The sequence below is a fragment of the Xenopus laevis genome, chromosome 4L (assembly GCF_017654675.1).
Source record: "Xenopus laevis strain J_2021 chromosome 4L, Xenopus_laevis_v10.1, whole genome shotgun sequence".
Classification (NCBI taxonomy): Eukaryota; Metazoa; Chordata; class Amphibia; order Anura; family Pipidae; genus Xenopus; species Xenopus laevis.
The window spans coordinates 100,933,041-100,953,953 of NC_054377.1; the positions used below are offsets into that span (position 1 = coordinate 100,933,041).

At 37.0% G+C, this 20,913-nt stretch overlaps 1 protein-coding gene across 2 annotated transcripts in view; it reads left to right on the forward strand.

Moving 5' to 3' along the window:
- The first annotated feature begins 72 nt into the window (after nucleotides 1–72).
- Nucleotides 73–20,913, forward strand: part of hfm1.L (HFM1, ATP-dependent DNA helicase homolog L homeolog) — a 74,535-nt gene continuing 53,694 nt past the window's right edge. For both annotated transcript variants that reach the window (XM_041590541.1, XM_041590542.1), the window contains exons 1-7: nucleotides 73–207; nucleotides 11,884–11,967; nucleotides 12,529–12,626; nucleotides 13,207–13,459; nucleotides 15,012–15,259; nucleotides 17,576–17,617; nucleotides 19,557–19,627. In XM_041590541.1, the coding sequence (XP_041446475.1) occupies nucleotides 11,897–11,967; nucleotides 12,529–12,626; nucleotides 13,207–13,459; nucleotides 15,012–15,259; nucleotides 17,576–17,617; nucleotides 19,557–19,627 (783 nt within the window). In that variant the 5' untranslated portion in view covers nucleotides 73–207; nucleotides 11,884–11,896. The remainder of the gene's footprint in view (nucleotides 208–11,883; nucleotides 11,968–12,528; nucleotides 12,627–13,206; nucleotides 13,460–15,011; nucleotides 15,260–17,575; nucleotides 17,618–19,556; nucleotides 19,628–20,913) is intronic.

Sequence of the window (20,913 nt, forward strand, 5' to 3'; positions counted from 1 at the left end):
GAGTGAGGGAGGCGGGGCTGTCAATTTGTCCTAAACGTGGCATTGGTTGCCTTCACAGAGACGTAACAGTTATTGCCAATAGCAAGGCGGAAGGGGTGCGACGTTGCAAACGATTGGCTAGTAAAATGATGTTACAACTGCGCAAGTGTTTATTTGGTGTAACGCGGTAGATAAGTTGCTGTCTGTGGATGGGACGTCATTTTCATGGTAAGGACATTTCAAAATACCTGTGAATTTCAATAAAATACTTTATTTTTCGTGTCAATGGTTTTCAGACGTTTTAGTTTGAAGTCACTTTGTACTGTCCAAAACATAAAAGGTTTGAAACTACTCTCATTTCCTTTACTATGTTACAGGGCAACCCTTTTGAAATAAAAAAATAACAAAAGTAGTTTAAAGGTATCACCTTTATACCACGTTTATTTTTTATATTTCAAAAGGGTTGCCCTGTAACATTTTTACTGGCTAACACGGTACAGCAACTTTACCTGGAATTCCTTTACTATCATAGAAGCAGAACTAGTGTCTGTGGTAATAAAGATAAATACGTAAAACAAATCGCAGTGTGACCCTCGAAAGTTAACGCAAGTATAGGTTCTATAAAAAGTCACATTCAACAGACTGAGGTAAAAGCATGCTTTTCTTCAATAAATGACTTCATTTCTTTGTTAGAAAATGTTTCTTGCAAAAAGAAAAAAAAAATGAAATGAGTTATTTTGAAAGTGTTGTTTCGTGTAATGTGGTCATAACATGCTTGGGGGTCAGTCAAGGCTCAAATAAAACATGATTTGATAGCTGGTTTGCAAATAACAAATGTACATTTTGGCAACAAGGATGTAGATCTGTGGACCAGTCGAGGTAGCCCAAAGCAGGCCTAGATTTGTGGCGAGGCCACAAAGGCCTGGGCGTAGGGCGGCAAAATTTGAGGGGTGGCATGCAGGCAAAGCTGCATCTGGAAGAGCACTAAGAGCACTGGGGAGAGTGCACTCATGGGGGGGGATGTTCGCGCGCTAGGACCTGGTGGCTGAGAGGTCGGCACGTGCGCTTGTAGGAAAGTGCGCACATTTGCGTTCCGGTGCTAGGGGCCAGGGCATGCACTCATAGGGAGGTGCGTGTATGCGCTAGGGCCTAGGGGCGTGAACAGATGAAATCTGGCCCTCAGAAACAAGCAAATAACTGGAAAATATAATAGGCATGACAATCTTTATTAGGTCATGCATTAGCCTAACGGGTTTTTGCGCTAAAATGGGCACTTGCGCATAGGCTGTTGGTCTCCCCTCAATACAGTCTTTTTAAAGGGGTGTCGACCAATGAAAGTTACATAAATTACATCACACAGAACCTTATCCAATCAAACAGACTCATTACATAGTTGCAAACTTATAAAAATGTGTTATATAGATTACATCACACAACACACAGATCTATGTCAACTTGCAACCAACCCTAACCAGCAAAATGTTGCCATTGTAGGACCCACATCTTCTCGCTCTGTGCGCTGCCTCTGTGCACTCCTCTGGTACCAAGTGTTCTTACACAGTTTGACCCACAACTTTTAAATTGCAGTTAATAAACTTCTGACCCCCCATCTATACTGCTGGTAAAACAAATACTACACCACATTTTTCACATGGACTGGTTAGATGCATCAACCAGAAAAGAACCAAACACAACAACATTTTTTGAAAACATGAATAACATACATGCAATCTCTCCCACAACAAATCCGACATCTCACAGTCTATGCATTCAGACATACAACATGGTACAAAATAGAAACTTTAAAAGAACATCCTCTTATCATGGAGTCATCCCAATATCTCAGAACCACTCTGCAAGAACAGGATCGGACAGAATATGCACCACCCAGGAGTCATCAAATCAACAGATTGTTAGCCTCTCACTTACAAAATTCTTCATAGGGTCTTATAATTGATTTTAAAGAAGCTGATAGAAATGTTATTGTTTATCTGTTAAAATATTTACATTAACCCTTATCTTTCTTGAATAGAAATGTACCACTCAAACAAATCAGAATTTATACAACATTTTGTGTTTTCACACACAATTCTTTGTGCACACCACAATGTGATGTGTGTGCTGGCCTCAAAATGTGTGTGCATTTGAGTGCATAAGAGGGAACATTGGACAAGACTGTACCATGCCCTAACATTCTTTGGCACATTTTCATACTCAAGTGAAGATCTATTTAAGGCTTGCCTTTTCCAAAAAAAACATGGGATGCATACAGGTACAGCAGAGGTTGCCAAGCTTACTGACCAGTTAAAACATCATGGAATCATGTGAACATGCAAAAATGCCTTTTGCACTTTTTGCACAATTATGTGATTCAAGTGTCTTTCATTTGCCTGCCTTGAACAGTGATGTCACAATCTCTGTGACATCACCATTAAAGGCAGCTTTCACAGAGCAATCAAATAATGCATTTGGCACACAGGCTTGTTTTCTCTGCTGGCCTATAAACACTTGTGGAGAAAATCCGATCTGATGACTGTTGCTCTCTGAATGTATGTGTACTGACTGGCACTGGGTAGCCCGTCAGCACATACCCTTTTTGACACAAAAACCATATGCATCTTTGCTTCAAAATCTGTTGTGTGCACTAAGGAGCTTATCCCTTTTTTATCAACGCACACAAGCATTTAAGGAGATGGTCAGCGGACTGACATTTGAAGTCCAGTAGAGAAAACCACCAGTTTTGAGGAAATGTGCAAAGGGGAAAAAAAAACATGCAAAAAACGCAAGCCACTATGTCTTTGCAGACTTGGTAAAGATGTGGTAATAGCCCTTGGGCACAGGTACTTGCACTTCAAAATTGAGCACAATGCACCTTCTTGATGAATAAACTGGTTCCTGCATTTGACAACACTGTATTCTTGAGGGACAAGCTGGGGGAAGCACGTAGGTGGTGTGTGGTACAGACCACAGAAGTGCTTAGTGAGGCAGCACTACAGGCATATTTTTGCACCCATTAGTACTCTTTCACTTATGTCCAGGACATAATAAAATGACTCCACAAAGTGTTTAATACATTAAATTGCCTATTGGAGGACATAATGGTTTGCAACTAACTTGTTGGTTGCTAGAGTAGACACATGGTAGATGTTTCCTTTGTTGCACCCTTGAATAACCTACTTAAAGGAGAAACAATCCCCTTATTAAAAAACCCTACCCCACACAGCCCCCCCCCCTGCCTCCTCAGCCTAGCTGCTACCCAGGGCAAATGCCCCTACCTTTTTACTTACCCCTCGGTGCAGATTCAGGGATTGGAGTTCACAGCAACCATCTTCCGGGTCTTTGGAATGAGAGCGGCGCATGCGCAGTTGGAGCAATTTCCCAGTTTGCGACTACTGCGCATGTGCTAAAATGGACGGAAATTGCCAAAGCACAGGAAGAAGACATGAAGACCCAGAAGATGGCTGCTGTGAACTCCAATCCCTGAATCTGCACCGAGTGGTAAGTAAAAAGTTAGGGTTATTTGACCGGGGTAGCAGCAAGGCTGAGGAGGGAGAGGGTTCTGTGTGGGGTAGGGTGTGTGGTGGATTGTTTCTCCTTTAAACCTGGCTTTGTGGACAGGAGGAGTCACAGGATACCATTGATCCATTTTTGCAAGTAGAAAAAGCTGTGTGTGTTGGGTAAAACCTCTGAAATGTAAAGCTCTGCTTTATCTGAATAAACTATTTTTATAAAAATAGACTTTTTTTTAGTGGTATGTGCCATAGTGTAATGCTGAATAGAAAATTGCCATTTTTAATTACTAAGGGTGGCCCCCTGGGGGGCATATGGTTCATGGTGCAAGCAAGCAAACTAACAAACCAAAGGCTCAAATACGGTTAGGTCACATAAGTCAATTAATGGACAAAGTTCTGTCTTTTACTCTTACGCTTCTTCCTGTTGCATTATTTCTGGTGAGGTGTTCTAAGGAAGCACAGAGAATATCACAAAATGGTGGTTCAAGGTAAAAGATGTAAAATGGCAATATGTATGGATTACCTATATCCAGTTTCAGTTTGCCCTTAATTGGGGAATTAATATGATATATCCCTGTTGGTTAAGTGTTCATTCTGGGGGGCATAGTTTTCTGATTATGACTTTTCACAAAACTTTCTTGTGGTAAATCAGTGTCAAGACTCCAGTACTGATAGGAATCAGGAGAACTCAGTAGGGGTCTGTGAGATTTACCTGCATTTTTTTGGTGCTTGACTTGAACTTGAGGTGCAGAAGTGACTCTAGGAGGAAGTGATGCACGAGAAGTGCTGGCAGATAGGCGGAGTCCTGCCAACATTTTGGGACTGAAACTTTGAGGAGGGGCATACAGCTCTATAGGAACTCATGCCAGGGTCAGATTAAAGCCCTGTAAAATAAATCGAGTGCACCATTGTGGCACACTGTCTGGCAGTAGTGAAGGCTCAACCTTGGTGGGAGTACCTTGCACCAGGGAGTTGGGCTTAGCAAAGGCCAGAAAGAGGGGCACACACTGAAAGAGCTCATCTGAGATGAGGGGTAGCTCACAACAGAATGGAGCTGGACCTAACTTTAGGAGTATTCTGGATATGTACATCTCAGAGCAGGGCAAATAAAAAACTGAGGGCAAGCATTGGGGAAAAGGAACAGGAGAACTTCCTGAATTATGTTACAAGTTTGTGCTGCATCTAAAAGGAACTTAACCCCATTCATCCTGCACTGAGGTAGGGCAGTATGCATAAAAGTAGCTCACACAAAAAACATAATACAGTTAAACTTAGAGAAGGGTTGCTGTAATCTTGAGTCAAGATCTACTGTAATTCTCTTTGGATATTTGTACAAATGTGAAAACTGCAGTTAAGATGAGGCATTCTCCAAATCTTGAAGAACTGGAGCAGTATAAATGGAGTAAATATATTCTGTTGTCATAATAAAGAAATTGTGAAAATGTTGAACGTCCACTAGATGGCCTTCTGAACTCATACATTGACAACTGTGTAATTTTTAAACCCACAAGTAAGGTAAATATTATCTGGAATGCTGGAGACATGTGGTGTTGCAGATTATGGATAATATTGAGCACCACGCCTTAACAATAGTAAAAAATATTTATATTCTAAACAACAAATAAAATATTTATATTATAAACAACAAGTATATTATACAACCCAGTAGGAAGTTTTGCTGTTATGGATTTATACTTTATGGATATACATAAAGAGTACTATGGGGCATACAAGCTCCCCACACAAACTGGGCATACACTATGTAGAGCAGGTGTAAATCCATTCTGAACTTAAAGGGATATACTGTCATGATTTTCATGGTGTCGTTTTTATTACATTGTTTACACTGCAAAAAGTTCACTATACCATATAACATTTTATTCCTGAACCAACAAGTATATAATTGTTTAGTTTTAATATTGGTGTGTAGTCAGCCATCTCAGGTCATTTTGCCTGGTCATGTGCTTTCAGAAACAACCAGCACTTCATGATGGAACTTTCAGACAGGCTGTTGTTTCTCCTACTCAATGTAACTGAAGGAGTCGCAGTGGGGCTTGGATTATTACTACTGAGTGCTGTTCTTCTACGTACCAGGGAGCTGTTATCCTGTTTCAGGGAGCATGGAGCTGTTATCTGGTTACCTTCCCATTCTGCTGATGGGCTGCTGGGAGGAATGGAGGGGGTGATTTCACTCCAACTTGCAGTGCAGCAGTAAAGAGAGACTGAAGTTTATGAGAGCACAAGTCACATGACTGAGGGCACCTTGGAAACTGACACCATGTCTAGCCCCATGTCAGATTTCAAAATGAAATATAAAAAAATCTGTTTGCTCTTTTAAAGGAGAAGGAAAGCTACGGAGGCATTTTATTGCCAATAGATTAGCTGCAATAGTGCAAGCTAGAATGCTATATTTATTCTGCAGAATGTTTTACCATACCCGAGTAACAGCTCTAGAAACTCTCTGTTTGTTTAGAATAGGAGCTGCAGTATTAATGTGGTGTGAAATCACTTCCTGCTTGAGTTTCTCCCTGCTCTGGGCTCAGATTACAGTAGAGAAGGGAGGGGTGGGGAGAGAGGAGCAAACTGAGCATGCTCTTGCCCAGGGCAATGAGGTTTAAGCTGAAGGCAGGAAGTCTGATTCAGAAGCCCATGTGTACACAATAGAAGGAAAGAAATGCAGTGTTTCTTTTGACAGGGGACTCAGAGCAACATTACTTTGGGGGTGTACTGGTATATTTAGCTGGACCTTTCTGATAAGGCTTACTTAGTTTTAACCTTTCCTTCTCCTTTAAAAATGGATTTCAGTTCAGAATTCTACTGGAGCAGCACTATTAACTTATGCGTTTTGAAAAAAACATGGTTTCCCATGACAGTATCCCTTAAAGGCCTGTGTCCTTAAGCTTTCATGCCTCCCCCATGGCCCTTATGAAAACAACCAAAAGTTTCTGTGCCCCCATTTTTGCAGGAAGGCAGTGTGCAAAGTGCAAATGACCCTTTATGGTTTCTGGATAATACATTTCACAAGTATATTATTAAAACAAATACTGTGCTAAGATTATTGACTTACAAAGAAATAATAGTAATGTTTAAATGACTGCTCCATTATGTATATGAGAAGTAAATGAGTAATGTTACACCTCTAATGTAGGGAGAAATGTATTTAAAGAGAATTTTATGGTTTGTGACTAAAGTCATTATTCTTGCTTTTTCTATTATATTTACATTATATATATATATATATATATATATATATATATATATATATATATATATATATATATATATATATATATATACATACATACATACATACATACATACATACATACATACATAGATACATAGATACATACATATATATATATATATATATATATATATATATATATATATATATTGCATATTGACTCCTGCGTCATAGAGTGAACACCAGCAAGGCTGGGCTAGCCCAAGTGCAACCCTTGACCCCAGGAATGCCATGGCATGGTACAAATTTCAAAGAAAAAGCTCCACTAACACCAGTGTGCATTGCCTCTGCCTGTGGTAGGGTCTTGTAACGTAAGGTATCCCAAAACTCAGAACTAACTCCAAGGACCCCGTCACGGCTCACGCTAATGTCTATAGCAGCCGCCTTAGCTTCGGGAGGAGCCCTCCACTACTCAGATGCCGCCAGGACTTTGTGTGAGGGGACCAAGGAGAGAGTTCTGAGCAGGCTAGGGAACTGAACCTATGCTCAAAGGATGGGGGAGCAGTCAGCGAAGCGTGAACAGGCAGGATCAAAACCAGATGGGAAACGCGGTACCAAATCAGACATCTGAAGCAAAGTTGGGGCCACAGGCCAAGGTCAATCCAAACAGCAGCGAGGTACACAATTGGATTCCAAGGAATAGTCAATACAGGCAGCAGAATGGCAAGGTCAGGGACAGGCATGGGTCAGGAGCATGAATCGGACAAGAGAAGAGCACCCAGGAATAGACCTTTCACGTTGGGCGATGAAAATTGAACATTAGTTCCTTTAAATATTTGAATTTCATGCCAACCTCAATGACGTTACGCAGCGCTCCAAATATAGCCGAAACTACCCAAGCGCAGAGTAAACTCGGAAGCGGCAGTGCACAGGAGCGGCAGGTGGTGGGTGTCCCCGCTGTGAGAGCTGTGGGCTGCCCCACTTGACCACCAGGTATACTTATAGGTCTCTTGATTTTTGATACATTTTTGATTCCTGGGGTAAAGACTTTTGGCCCCGGTTCCTGCTCCTTCCTTGCTCTGCATTAAAACCTTAAAGAACCAGTGGCCCCTGCCAATACGTTTGGGAACATAAATTATTTAATAATGATTAGAGTAAATGTATTGAATAAAAATGTTTGAATAAACTGTAAGATTTAAGTTACCAACAGTAAGACAGAGAGGATGTGAGTTACTCTCCTCCAAAGTTGTTTATACAGAAAATAAAGGTAACTGATTTAAAGAGCTCTCCAGATAGCTATCCTTTAAGGATACAGGATTAATTTATTTATGTAGTATAAAATGTTAAGTAAATCCTAATTTGCACTTTAAAAATTCAAATCATTATGTTTTCTCACAAATTTCTCCTTGAGCAAATATAAACATAATTATTGTACAACATAGTAATACATGATCAAAACAACAGAATCCCTGCTTTACTTGGGGTGACATTATACTCATTGCTGTGGATTCCATTAAAAAAAAAAAATTGAACTGGGCAAGCAGTGTGCAAAGTGCAAAACTTGCATGTCTCACAGGCAGACAGAGGCCGCAAGGGGGGGTCTTAGTAAATTACCCAAATAATCAATTTCAGGCAATAATTATATTTCATAAATTTTGTTTATTAACGTTCTTAATGCAATGGAGGCAGGGATTATAGATGAGGAAATCAAAACATTTCTCATCAAAGATAATCCTGTTACGCCTGTCTTCTATACATTTCAGTCATAATTCGGGCCTTGCAACTGTGAATTATTTTTTAAACAAAACGGATTATACAGCTGCACAAAATGTTTCTTACTGGATCTGTTGGAAATAGTGGCTATTTCTTACAGTGAGGCCTAATTTTAATTACATTTTTTAATGAGACTGAAAATCTAATGTTTTAAAGCGGACATGTACTATGATTTTTAAAATTTTGCCCTGTATAGTAACTATCCTAATATAAAAGGTATCATGTCTATATCTATGATACCTTTCGTATCAAGTTTCTTTCAAAAATAATGAAAAAAGCTTTCCTGTTCTACCCCCTTTCCTTTCTTGCAAGTGTTACACTTTTCAGTACTTCTGTGACTGCTGCTGGCACCTTCCATTTCGATTGTTGGACCATATTCAGTGAGAGAGGAGGGAGCAGGCAGACCTGTGAGGTGCTCCTGAATGATGTAGTTTTGGGGCATTCATCTCCTGCTGACCTCCCACCTGCACTGATTGTACACTCCCGATTGATATAAAAAAAAAGACTTTGAAAGACCTTGAAATGGATTAACCCATGTGCTACCATCCACTTGCTTCAATTCATTTTTGGATGCAGTTAATGCACCTGCTACATAACAGCACAGTTTCAGTTAAATAAAATGTTATATATAGTTTATGAACTTTTTTATTTAATAAAGAACAGTAACTTCCTGCACCGTAAAGGCTTATTGATAACAAATTGCTGTTTACCACCTGCCATATAGTTTTAAAGTGAACTTCAGCCTGTTACAGACTCGACTTTTGTGGTGTACTTTCCCGCATATCTAAATATAAATTATTTTCAAATATTTTTTGGTTGGGGGAAGTTGCTTTGCTTTTTATGTGAACTATGTAGCTGGTGTTAAACAGTTTGTTTAGTTATTAGTAATTAGTATTTATTTATTAATAAATAAATAAATACAGATTAATACAAGTTGCTGGGAGTTGCTGATGTTCTTTAATTGGATACAAATAAAGAATAAATTTCAGAAACAATATATAACATTTTCCATGGAACACTACGGGGCACATTTACTAAATTCGAGTGAAGGATTAGAATGAAAAATACTTTGAATTTCAAAGTTTTTTTTTTGGCTACTTCGACCTTCGACTATGACTTTGAATCGAACGATTCGAACTAAAAATCGTTTGACTATTCGACCATTCGATAGTTGAAGTACTGTCTCTTTAAAAAAAACTTAGACCACCTACTTCGCAAACCTAAAACCTACCGAGCACCAATGTTAGCCTATGGGGACCTTCCCCATAAGCTTTCTAAGCTTTTTTTTGATCGAAGGAAAATCCTTGTTTTTCCTTCGATCGAAGCATTTGCGGTAAATCCTTCGACTTCGATATTCGAATTTGAAGGATTTTACTTTGAGGGTCAAATATCGAGTGTTAATTAACCCTCGATATTCGAGCAATAGTAAATATTCCCCTAGGACTTATTTATACCTCACATACAATAGAATGTTCTATGCTGTATTCATTTTGTAAAAGATCCACAATTCACAGAAGATCTGACAGCAACAAATTACACAAATCAGCTGATTGGAAGCTGAGGGACACTGGGGAAGAATTTGGGAGAGGTTTTTCCTGCTAATGCTTAGTTCAGCCTGTCAGTCAGTGCTGTGACCACTTCCTTTGGGAGCATAAAGAGACATTCCCACCCCTCATGTCAGCCTAAACTCTGACCTGAATGGTTCTCTCTGCGCTCTGATATAATGACATTTTTAGGTAAAATGCTTTCAAAATGTTTTCTTTTCGTCATTTTTATATATTAGAATTAGGAGTATTATACAAAATGTCTCCTTTAATAAATTTGAAATATAATGTTGCTAGAGACAATTCCCTTTGATGTCTATAGAAACTTGCCAGCTTTTGCTTGGAAGGTTTTTTCTGATTACTTTTTGCTTTTTTTACTTTAGTAAATTCCTACTATTTAAGGTTTCAGAAAATACTTGTGTGTATTTTCCCATTGGCATTACTTAGTGACCTGGGGTGGCCTGTTTATCAGAATTCAAACGTCTCATTTCAGAGGGTTATTTTCTACCTTGAGTAAATGCACGATTTGAAAAAACTGGAATGTTTGATTTTTTTTTATTAAAAAATCTGAATACAAAAAAAAATAAAATTGTTTAAAGAAATCTGAAATAACTCAAATTCTTGTTTTACTCGTTTTTTGTAGTGAGAATTGGTTTTTAAACCATTATTCAAACAAATTCATGATTTTGGCACAAAAATTTGAATTGAGGAAAATAAAGGTTACGACTTTTGATAAATAACCCCCTTAACATATGGCACACAGCTAAACAATAACTTAAGGGACTGAGTTATTAAGAATCAAGATTGCATTAAAACTGCAGTCTCAAATATATTTGTGACCTAGTTTTTAAAACTTTCACAGTCATGGTTAACCCATTTAACATTTTACTGACATAAGCTTTTGTTTTTTGTCATGTATTGTTTTTTAATGTGTCAAAGCACTTGCCTGTGCGATACTTCTGTATGAAGTATGATACAATCCTAGTTTGAACAAAAATCATTTATAGACATGTAGAGGCACTTTGATTTGCTGTGTAAGTTGTTGTAAGGTATTTTAAATTCTATCCATTTTTTTGCTGCCATTCTCTGCTAAACAAATACTACATACTATTGGGGGAATGTAATATTTTTCATTAGCCCAAAAATTGTTTGCAAAGACCATTGCGAATGTTAGCGACCATGTTTTCATCCTTTCTGACAGACCTCAACAACTTCTTTGCAAAGTTTGCGACCAAATGGCTTTTGCAACCATTCACAGTATTTAATAAAATTTCGCAAATGCAAAGCGTACTTTGCAACTAAATATTTATCGAAACTCAAGCAGGTGTTAATGCTAACCTTTGCTTAGCAATGCGATATTTGCCAGAAAATCATTTTACCTTGCGAGCAGCGCTAAACATTCACAAAAATGACATTTTAAACATGCTTGTGATTTTTAATAACATTCCCCCTATTGTGTTCTAAAAGAAATTCTGGCTGCCATGTTGATTGTGTAAGCTGCACCCACAGCCTGTTAATACTGGGTTGGTATAATTGTTATCTACAATTAAGTGAGTGAGGCCATATCCGTAACAAAACATACAGCATGAAGAAATTAGTCCAGTACCAAATACAGAAAGAAAATGAGCTAATTAACAATATTGTAAAGTCAATATGTAAATGTTATTTGACCATATTTATTATTTCACATCTTAGTTACATATAACCCATTCAATGATATAGGCTTATACAACCCATTATGAAAGGAAGTAAACCTAGAAATCTGATATTTACTACAAAACATATGCTGCTTCTATACAACAAAGTTAGTTTTGTTCAGTATGGGTGTAACAGAACTTGTTATATAGTGAACCCAAACTAACATTTTAAACTGTTGTGATTTATTTAGCGTAGACTCCAGAATGGAGATGTCAGTCGATTCTTTACATTCCTTGGATGGATTGTTTTCCGATGGTCCAAAAGATAAAAATGTGTAAGTAGTATACGCCACCGTTTACTTCCAATGTGAAATAATTCACTTTTATTGTTTTGTATGAGAAAAAGGAACAAAACTAAGAAACAAATTGATTTTCATTATAGTGAAAGTGAATTGCACCGCTTATGGTACATGGGCATGGTATCCATAAAAATGTGGATGACGTGTAAATCTGTTATAAGCAGAGAGATACGTAATAACTATGATTGAGGGTGGTTGCAATAGTTCTTGACATTTTACTGCTCTGGGGTTTTTGTGATTTCGACAACAAAATTAAAAATGTGTAATTTTCCTGATGTTATGGTAAATGTGGATCATTTAATCCTGTCATGTGCTTCAAATATGAGTGACTGTACATACACTGATGAAGAATGATTCTATGAGTAGTTAGTTGACCGCTTTCTTGCTTGCAGTTAAATAATGTCTTTGTGTGACAACGCTGTTCAAAGTCTCAAAATTACCTTTTTAGATTGATCTGCTGTAGTTATAAATGTAAAAGTATGATAATTGCAAGCAAATGAAACATTCATTTTTATTACTCTTAATATTTAATAATAGGTTGCAAAAGGAAGAACTTACAATGTGGCTTAAGGCATCAGCTCCAGACATTGCTGAAATTCCACATACTCAAGATCTTCAAAACGAGTTATCAACAGGTAAACCCTAATTTCCTCACAGATCATTATGTATCCAAAAATGAATTATTCAATAGTTTGCTCATTTAGAACACAACTTAGAGCCACTGTATTAACTGGGAGTTGCAAAACTACAAATATGCATTAAACTGTGCATTTAAACCTAACTGAATAGCCTGTAAGTTATTTTCATTTATTATATATTACAGTTGTAATTCTGCAGTCAACAATGAAATGTCAATTCTTTAATTTGTGTTTACTGTGCTGCAGGAACCAAACACCATACAATCTGTAATAGCACACAACCTTAAACATAGTAACTTGGCAAGTGGAGAAGTATACTGCCATCTAGAAGTTTTTTGTTTTTGTTTTTTCTTTTATATAACCAGAAGAAGGCCAATAAAACTGAAATGTAGTGTTACATTCCTTACAATAAATACTATGGTGTTTGCTTTTTCCTTTACGTGTCACTTTCTTTTATGAACTTTTTCTGTGGTTAGATCAGGATTCACATCAATTTGAATGAAAATATTAGATTAGTGATATTATATTAATCCTGTTGTCTATTCATTTCTTCTTTTACAATTTCTTTTTGTTAAAGCAAAGATAATGGCACTAAAGACGTTTCAACAGCCATGTAAGGAAAGTAATGAAACCGAAAGTAACAATTCAGTTTCATTTGCCTCCCAGTGTGGAAACAAAACAAAAAAAACAAACTTGGAGAGCATGACATTACCATTATCTTGGTTTGCAAATGGTGGTTCCCAATGTATGGATTATATACGTGATGAGCAGAGGTGTTCATTTAACCCAATTACAAATTCTGATGAAAATACGAGTGCATTCAAAAAAAGGTATAGTATTAATTTGTATCTTCCTTTTTACTTGTCAGTATAATGTCAATATAACTTTGAATTATTTTTAATGATTTCTTTTGCATTGGCTCCCTTTTAATGTTAGGTTCCTGCTTTATTTTAATGGTTTTCTCTGGCTTACCTTACTTTGCAGCATGGTCGTACGGGCATGTAGGCAAGATCCTAGTTAGGCCATACCATAGCTTATGTCTTCAATTAAATAATAGCCTCCTAGCAGTGGAGTACAGAAGTAGACATAAAGCGTGAATGGAACCCAAAGTGTGATGTAAACAGCCAGAATGTTGACTAATATAAGACACGTGAGTGCGGATTTCTTTCAGCACATGAGCGTAAAGGAGAACTAAAGCTTAACTAGAGAAATAGGCTAGAAATGTTGTACATTATGTTTTGGGCTTCTGTACCAGCCCAAGGCAACGACAGCATTAGCAGTAAAGATCTATGACTCCAAAGATGCCCCACTAGCTTCTTTTCTGTTGATTCACTGCACATGCTCTGTGTCACTTACTGAGCTTAGGGACCAACTCACAATATACTGTACACATATAATATAAATGTCACAATATAAGAATGATTAGTAATTAATACAGATAATTACTACATAGCAGCACAGAAGCCAGTGCAACTAGCATCAGAATTTAAAGATACGGGGCCTCATTTATAAACACTGGGCAAATTTGCATTGGGCAATAATTTATAGCAACCAATCAGATGTTTGATTTCAGTTTCAAGTGTCAAGTCTTCTGACACGAAACGCGTTAGATGTAACTGTTTAAAAGCGCATAACTAAAGCTGATACATTGTTATTAATCTTATCAGACTCCAAGAATGCTTTGATCAGCGCTCCGCAGCGGTAACAGTGGTTTGATGTAGCAACCTAATTTTCTGCTTGATAATTTGTAACAACCCCTAAGCTCGGTTTTTCAACAGCTGATCAGAGCCCACTGAGCCTGTGAGTTTTGCAGGCATTTTCCAAGATGGTGACCCCCTGTGACAAGTTTGAAGTCCTGGATCATTGCTGCTATTGTGAAGCTAAAACTTTAGGCCGGTGCAAGAAGGTCATTATATAAAATATGAAATTTTTTAGCCATATTCATTTTTAGTACTTAGTTCTCTGTTAAGTTCTGAACTAAATAACAGTTCTGTCATTTTAATGATAAAACAAGAAATCGTGGAAGCCTGGTTTTCTCAATTTCAGTTCAGTTATTTAAAAAAAGTTCAACGGTGTGAATATTTTGGTCATACCAGTATTTGTGGGAGTTAATGGCTTTTTATGAAAAGAAAATAAACAGCTTAAAAAATACATCTTTATTGTTAAGCATTTTATTATATCCCTTTAAGTTATGACACAGGACATTTTTTGAAAAAAAAATTTATGTTACAAAAAAGGGAAAAAAACTTGACAGTTACAGTGTGCTATTTTAAACATTTATTTATATTCATTATTGGTTGATCAGTCACATTTCATATTTAATTATTTATTTATTTTTGTCAATGTTATTTTTTAAAACCCATGTTTATCCTGCTTATACAGCTTGTTTAGGAAACATGATTCTTTTTTAAATGGTAAAGACAAACATATTATGGTGGAAAATGGTTCTAGTTCTAATGCTATAACCTCAACTAAAGTTCCGAAAGAAATAGTGAAGACAGATTTTGACAAATGCCCACCTCAGCAAATGGCTTTCAGTTTATTTGATGACAGTGAAGTTGTAGTTCAAAAGGACACGCTGAATATGGAGCCATTTTCTCATTCTGCTTCTTCAAATATCTCTGACAAAGGTGCGTATTTCATTTAATTTTGTTTAAAGATGAAATAGACTTTTAGAATGTTATAGAATAGGCTGTTAGTCATTTTTCAATTTCTTCTGTTGTTGAATTATTTTCTTTGTTTTTCTTCTGTTTGTCCAGGTTGCAATTTAAAATGCTATTTGGTTTTTGGTAGTCACTGGCCTCCGGCAACCAAAACGGCTATTGCTCTGAAAGGCTACAATTTTATTGTTATTTTTTGCACAGGTATGGGATCAGTTATCTAGAAACCTGTTATACAGAAAGCTCTGCATTACGGAAACACTGTCTCCCATAGACTCCATTTTATCCAAATAATCCAATTTTTTAAAAATGATTTCCTTTTGCTCTGTACTAATAAAACCGTACTTTGTACTTGATCCAGACTAAAATAATTAATCCTTATTGGACGCAAGACAAGCCAGTTGGGTTTATTTATTGTTTACATGATTTTCTAGTAGACTTAAGGTATGAAGATTCAAATTACGGAAAAATCCATTATCTGGGAAAAACCCAGGTCCCAAGCATTCTGGATAACAGGTCCCATACTTAACTTTCTTTATATTCAGGCCTGCTCCTATGCATCTCCCGATTTCTCATTCAAACCCCTGCCTGTTAACTAGAGCAAATTGGACCCTAGCAACAGATAGTTACTGAAATTCCAAACTGGGGACCTGCTTAAAAAAAAGTTATGTATAAATCATGAAAAATCATGTAAGCATTAAATAAACCCAATAGGCTGGTTTTGCTTCCAATAAGGGTTAATTATATCTTAGTTTTATTTTTGCAGAGAAAAAGGAAAACATTTTTAGACATTTGGATTATTTGGATAAAATTTAATCTATGGGATTCCGTAATTAGGAGCTTTCTGGATAACGGGTTTCTGGATAACGGATCCCATACCTGTACATAAACAGGGGCCATTTATGATTGCCCGATCTTTCTTGCTTATACAATGATAAAGGGTTTTGTGATGAAAAAAACCTTTTTTATTTTATTTTTTTTTTTGCAAAAGCCCATTCTGGCAAACTTATGAAGATCGGCAAGCTTTTTTTTCTGCAGAAAACCCCATCGGATTAGTAAACTAATGCAGGGTTTTCTCTATGATTGCCTAAGCACAAAAGCTCTGAAATCTTAAATGGCCCCTAAAAGTTAATTAAGATGAAGTACCTAATTGTTTTTACTTTACCATGGAAATGTGTTTTTTGGAATAAATATTATAATTGAAAATGTTGTTTGCCATTACTGAATCCTTTGTTGTTGATTCAGTAACATCCCTACATAACATAACATGATACTAAGAAGAAGCAAGAATTGGGCGGGGGGCCTTTCAGACTAGAGGCTTTATCTGATGTTATAGGGGCATGCTGGCCATAAACGTTAATTAAAAACATTGCAGTGACAGGAAGAACCAATTTGTTCATAGCCTTTATTGTGAGATACAATAAAACATCATCCCTAAAATTTAGCAGCAACCAGATATAAAATGTACTGAAAATGGAAATTGACATTGTTTCTCTAGACAAAACTATTAAGCAAACATCTGATTTATTGAAGTCTGGTATATTTTACTGGTAAAAAAAACCCCCAAAACCTAAATGTTTCCTATTTGACCAGATGTGTGGGCTAATACATTTATTTTTCCAAACAAAATGCTGCTAGGTTTAGTGACATGCATGTGTACAATGAGTGTGTCCCCCAGCGTGTTCGTTATGCACATAACTAGTCAAGGCTGCAGCACTATTCTCAGTGACCCAATATGGCAGCTCACACCAGGAGCTCCCACCTGGTGTGGGGGCTTAGCACTTGGGGAGGGGGCCAGAACCAGAGAGCAGGCTCTATAAGCTGCCTTTGGTGAGGAAAACCATTTTTGGGTGAGATGTGCTTAGATGGATGTATCTCTAGCTAAGTGCTTCAGTTGAACTCTAACAAGATTTAGAGAAGTCAAGTGTTGGACACATTCTACTGAATTGATACATTCATCTGGTTTGATAAATGTCTGATAATTAAAAATCTTGCTTAGTGACAGCATTTTTTAAAAACTAATCTGGATTTTGAAGTACAAGACATCCTTGAGGCTTTAAAGTTTAAATTTTACTAATGCAACTAAATCCCAAACTGTATTATATAATTATTAATATAAAATAATTTGAAAAATCAAAGGAAAATACCTAACCCCCTCACAAACAACCCCCCCCAGTAAACAATATTTTTTTCAAAGAAAATGCCCCTGTGAGGGCTACAAAAAATATTCCTCTGTTTTCCTGTCTGTAAACTCTGATTTATAATATATTTTACTTTATGTTGCAGATGATGCACACTATAGACTCCTAAAACCTGTTACAGAAATCCGTATCCCTTTCTTCCAAGTGAATAATATTCCCATTACTTCAATGAGAATTTTTAATTCTTCTGTTTTGAAATTCATATTATGTTCCTAGTCTTTCTTCGTTTGTCTCCACTAATGCCCCTGCTATAAGCCAGACAGGCAGGGTAACTCAGGGTTTCAGGTAAGTAAATACATCCACTTGGGGTGCCTAACATTTGGTGCCCCCAATGACTTTCCTTCTCCTTTAAGGGGCAGAGTTATTAAGGGTTGAATTGAAAATTTAAATTTTAGAATATTTTTTCAAATTCGACCAGGGAGTTATCCAAATACGAATTGGAGTTTTTTTTTTAAAAAAATCGAATTCGATTTTCGAGATTTATCATACTCTGGCCCTTTAAAAATTCAAATTCAACTATTCACCACCTAAAACCTGACGAATTGCTGTTAAGTCAATGGGAGAGGTCCAGGGGTGAATTTGGAGATGTTTGCAGCCTCCCTGACATTTGAGAATTTTTTTGGAGAAAAAACTTGAATCGAGTTTGATAGATGGAAGTTTATGGGAGTTTCAAAAAGCTCATATGAATTTGAAATTCGACCCTTGATAAATGTGCTTCTTAATGCACAATTGGCCCATCAACTAAATTGACTTTTTATAGCGATGTTGTCTAGTTGAAGGTAGAAAACTGTGAGTAGCTGCCTGAACTATGAACATTTTCTATTTATTAACATGTATTTATATAGCGCCAACATATTGCGTAGCACTGTAACTAACCTGAACAATTGTTTTTGTGACCGATTGTTCGGTACCCACTAACCTCACAATAATTTTCACTTTAAGGCTACTTGCTACTTACCCTTTCCGACCTTCCAAATGCCAGCTTCCGACTTCCGAGTTGAACTTTTATAGACACGCGCCTGCGCGCCCGCCCCTTTTGTGATGTCATCAGCAGGGTGGGTTATGAAAGGAAATCGGGCTCGGACAGCATGGGTGGAGGAAGGGCGGGTGCGGCCTGGGAAAATTGCGACCCACACATCACTAGTACACACGCAAGATACTGGATCAGAGGGGTAGTTTCTCAGCCTTTGTGTATGGGTGTGTGGCAGTAGCCTAAAAGAGCAATATTGTTATTATAGGCAATTGTTATTAAAGGAATTGTTCAGTGTAAACATAAAAACTGGGTAAATAGATAGGCTGTGCAAAATAAAAAATGTTTCTAATATAGTTAGTTAGCCAAAAATGTAATGTATAAAGGCTGGAGTGATTTGATGTATAACTTGTCAGTCAGACACTACTTCCTGCTTTTCAGCTCTCTTGGTTTACACTGACTGGTTACCCTGGTTACCAGGCAGTAACCAATCAGAGACTTGAGGGGGTGCCACATGGGTCATATCTGTTGCTTTTGAATCTGAGCTGAATGCTGAGGATCAATTACAAACTCACTGAACAGAAATGTACCATGTGGGCCCCCCTTCAAGTCGCTGACTAACTCAGAGTTATAGAGCTGAAAAGCAGGAAGTTGGATTCTGGCTGTTTTATTAGACATCTAGTCACTCCAGCCTTTATATATTACATTTTTGCCTAACTAACTATATTAGAAACATTTTTTATTTTGCACAGCCTATGTATTTATCCAGTTTTTCTTTTCACACTGAACTATTCCTTTAAAGGGTTTTTTTAATGTGACATTGCACATTATTAATGCAATTGTGTTTATACCAAGAGTTACGTTTGTTTATGTTTGGCAATTTGTGTAATTGATAAAAAAAACAATTGTGCAACTGATAAAAAAGCATGTCCCAGGATTGCACTGGTTTGCTGCTAAATGACATTTTTAAAACACAAGTGGGTTTTTTTATATCAATTTAAAGCTTGCCACCTAGATTCTGCATTCATGAGTGGGCGAACATTCATAAATCTGCCTAATGTGTACTTGTAGTAATTTCCTTAAAAGCAAAATAAAGCTAAACAGTTCAGGATTATCTTCAAAGAATTTCCATACTTCAATTATATACAGTCGAAAGCTTTGGACCATGTAAGTATTGCTTACTTGTTATAACTTAATTTTGTTAAATAATAATCACTCTAAATAGGTTATCACTTTAAATAGGTAAAATAGGTGTATTAATTTCACTTCTGCTTACTTTGGATATTTTAATTTGTATATATTATCTTTCTAAAGAAGCTAGAGAGCAATAGAGAGAATAGTAAAATAAGTTTTTTTGTATAAAGGGTAACTTAATTCTGTTGGCTAACTATAAAGGAAGACATTGGTAATGCATGTCTGCACCACTCCACCATGACTGAATTAACTCGGCGGCACCATGTGATCTTGCTAGTTAGCCAAGTCAGCTGGCCCATATACATTTTGGAAGCCAGGTTTCACCTTGTAATTTTTGGTGAGGTGGCACAAAACTGAGCTGCATATGGTTACATACTCATAAATATCTGTAGAAATAAGCCAAATCAACTGGCTGTGTTTTTCTTGAAGACTTTTTCACCAGTCATTCGACTGGCTTTCTCAATTCAGAATGACTTTTAAAAAAATCATTCTGGAATAAATGCCCTGGAATGTTGCTCCAATCAGCATAATATGCAGCAAGGATCTTGTGTCCATCGAGAGGTGCCAAAAAAGCATTGTATGTGGCAGACAATAGATTTCTGCCTCTATTTAAACTTGTTTTTACATATATAGCTTCTTCAACACTTTTGAACCAGTCATTTTCCCGGTCTAGACCTGGACTTGGCAGTCTTCAAACGTGTGTCATTTTTCCTACAGGAAACCAACCCACACAGACCAGTACCTGCTGTTTGACTCCCACCATCCACTAGATCACAAACTGGGGGTTATCAGAACCCTACATCTGTTACAATTTGCTACATTTAGTTGCTATATTCCTCAGCAGTATCTTTGGAACATTAGCAACTATTTTATCAAATCTAACAGCTGCCTTTAAAGGGGTTTTTCAACTAACAACACCTTTTCAGTTCAGATGGTTTCAGATCACCAGAAATAAAGACTTTTTCCAATTACTTTCTATTTTTATATATGTGACTGTTTTTGTAATATTGAGGGCGGTCGTCGACTCTCTAAACTGTTCTAAATTGATACATTTAGTTGATACATTTCTTATCTTTGTCCCTGCTAAGCAGAATCCCTGAGTTTCATTATAGGCAGCTGTTAGAATTGATAAAATAGTTACTAATACTCCAGAGATGCTGCTGAGAAATGTATCAACTGAATGTTGAAAAATTGTAACAGCGCAGAATCTGCACCTGAATTACTGAGCTGCCAGACTGAAACATCAGAGACAGTAACTT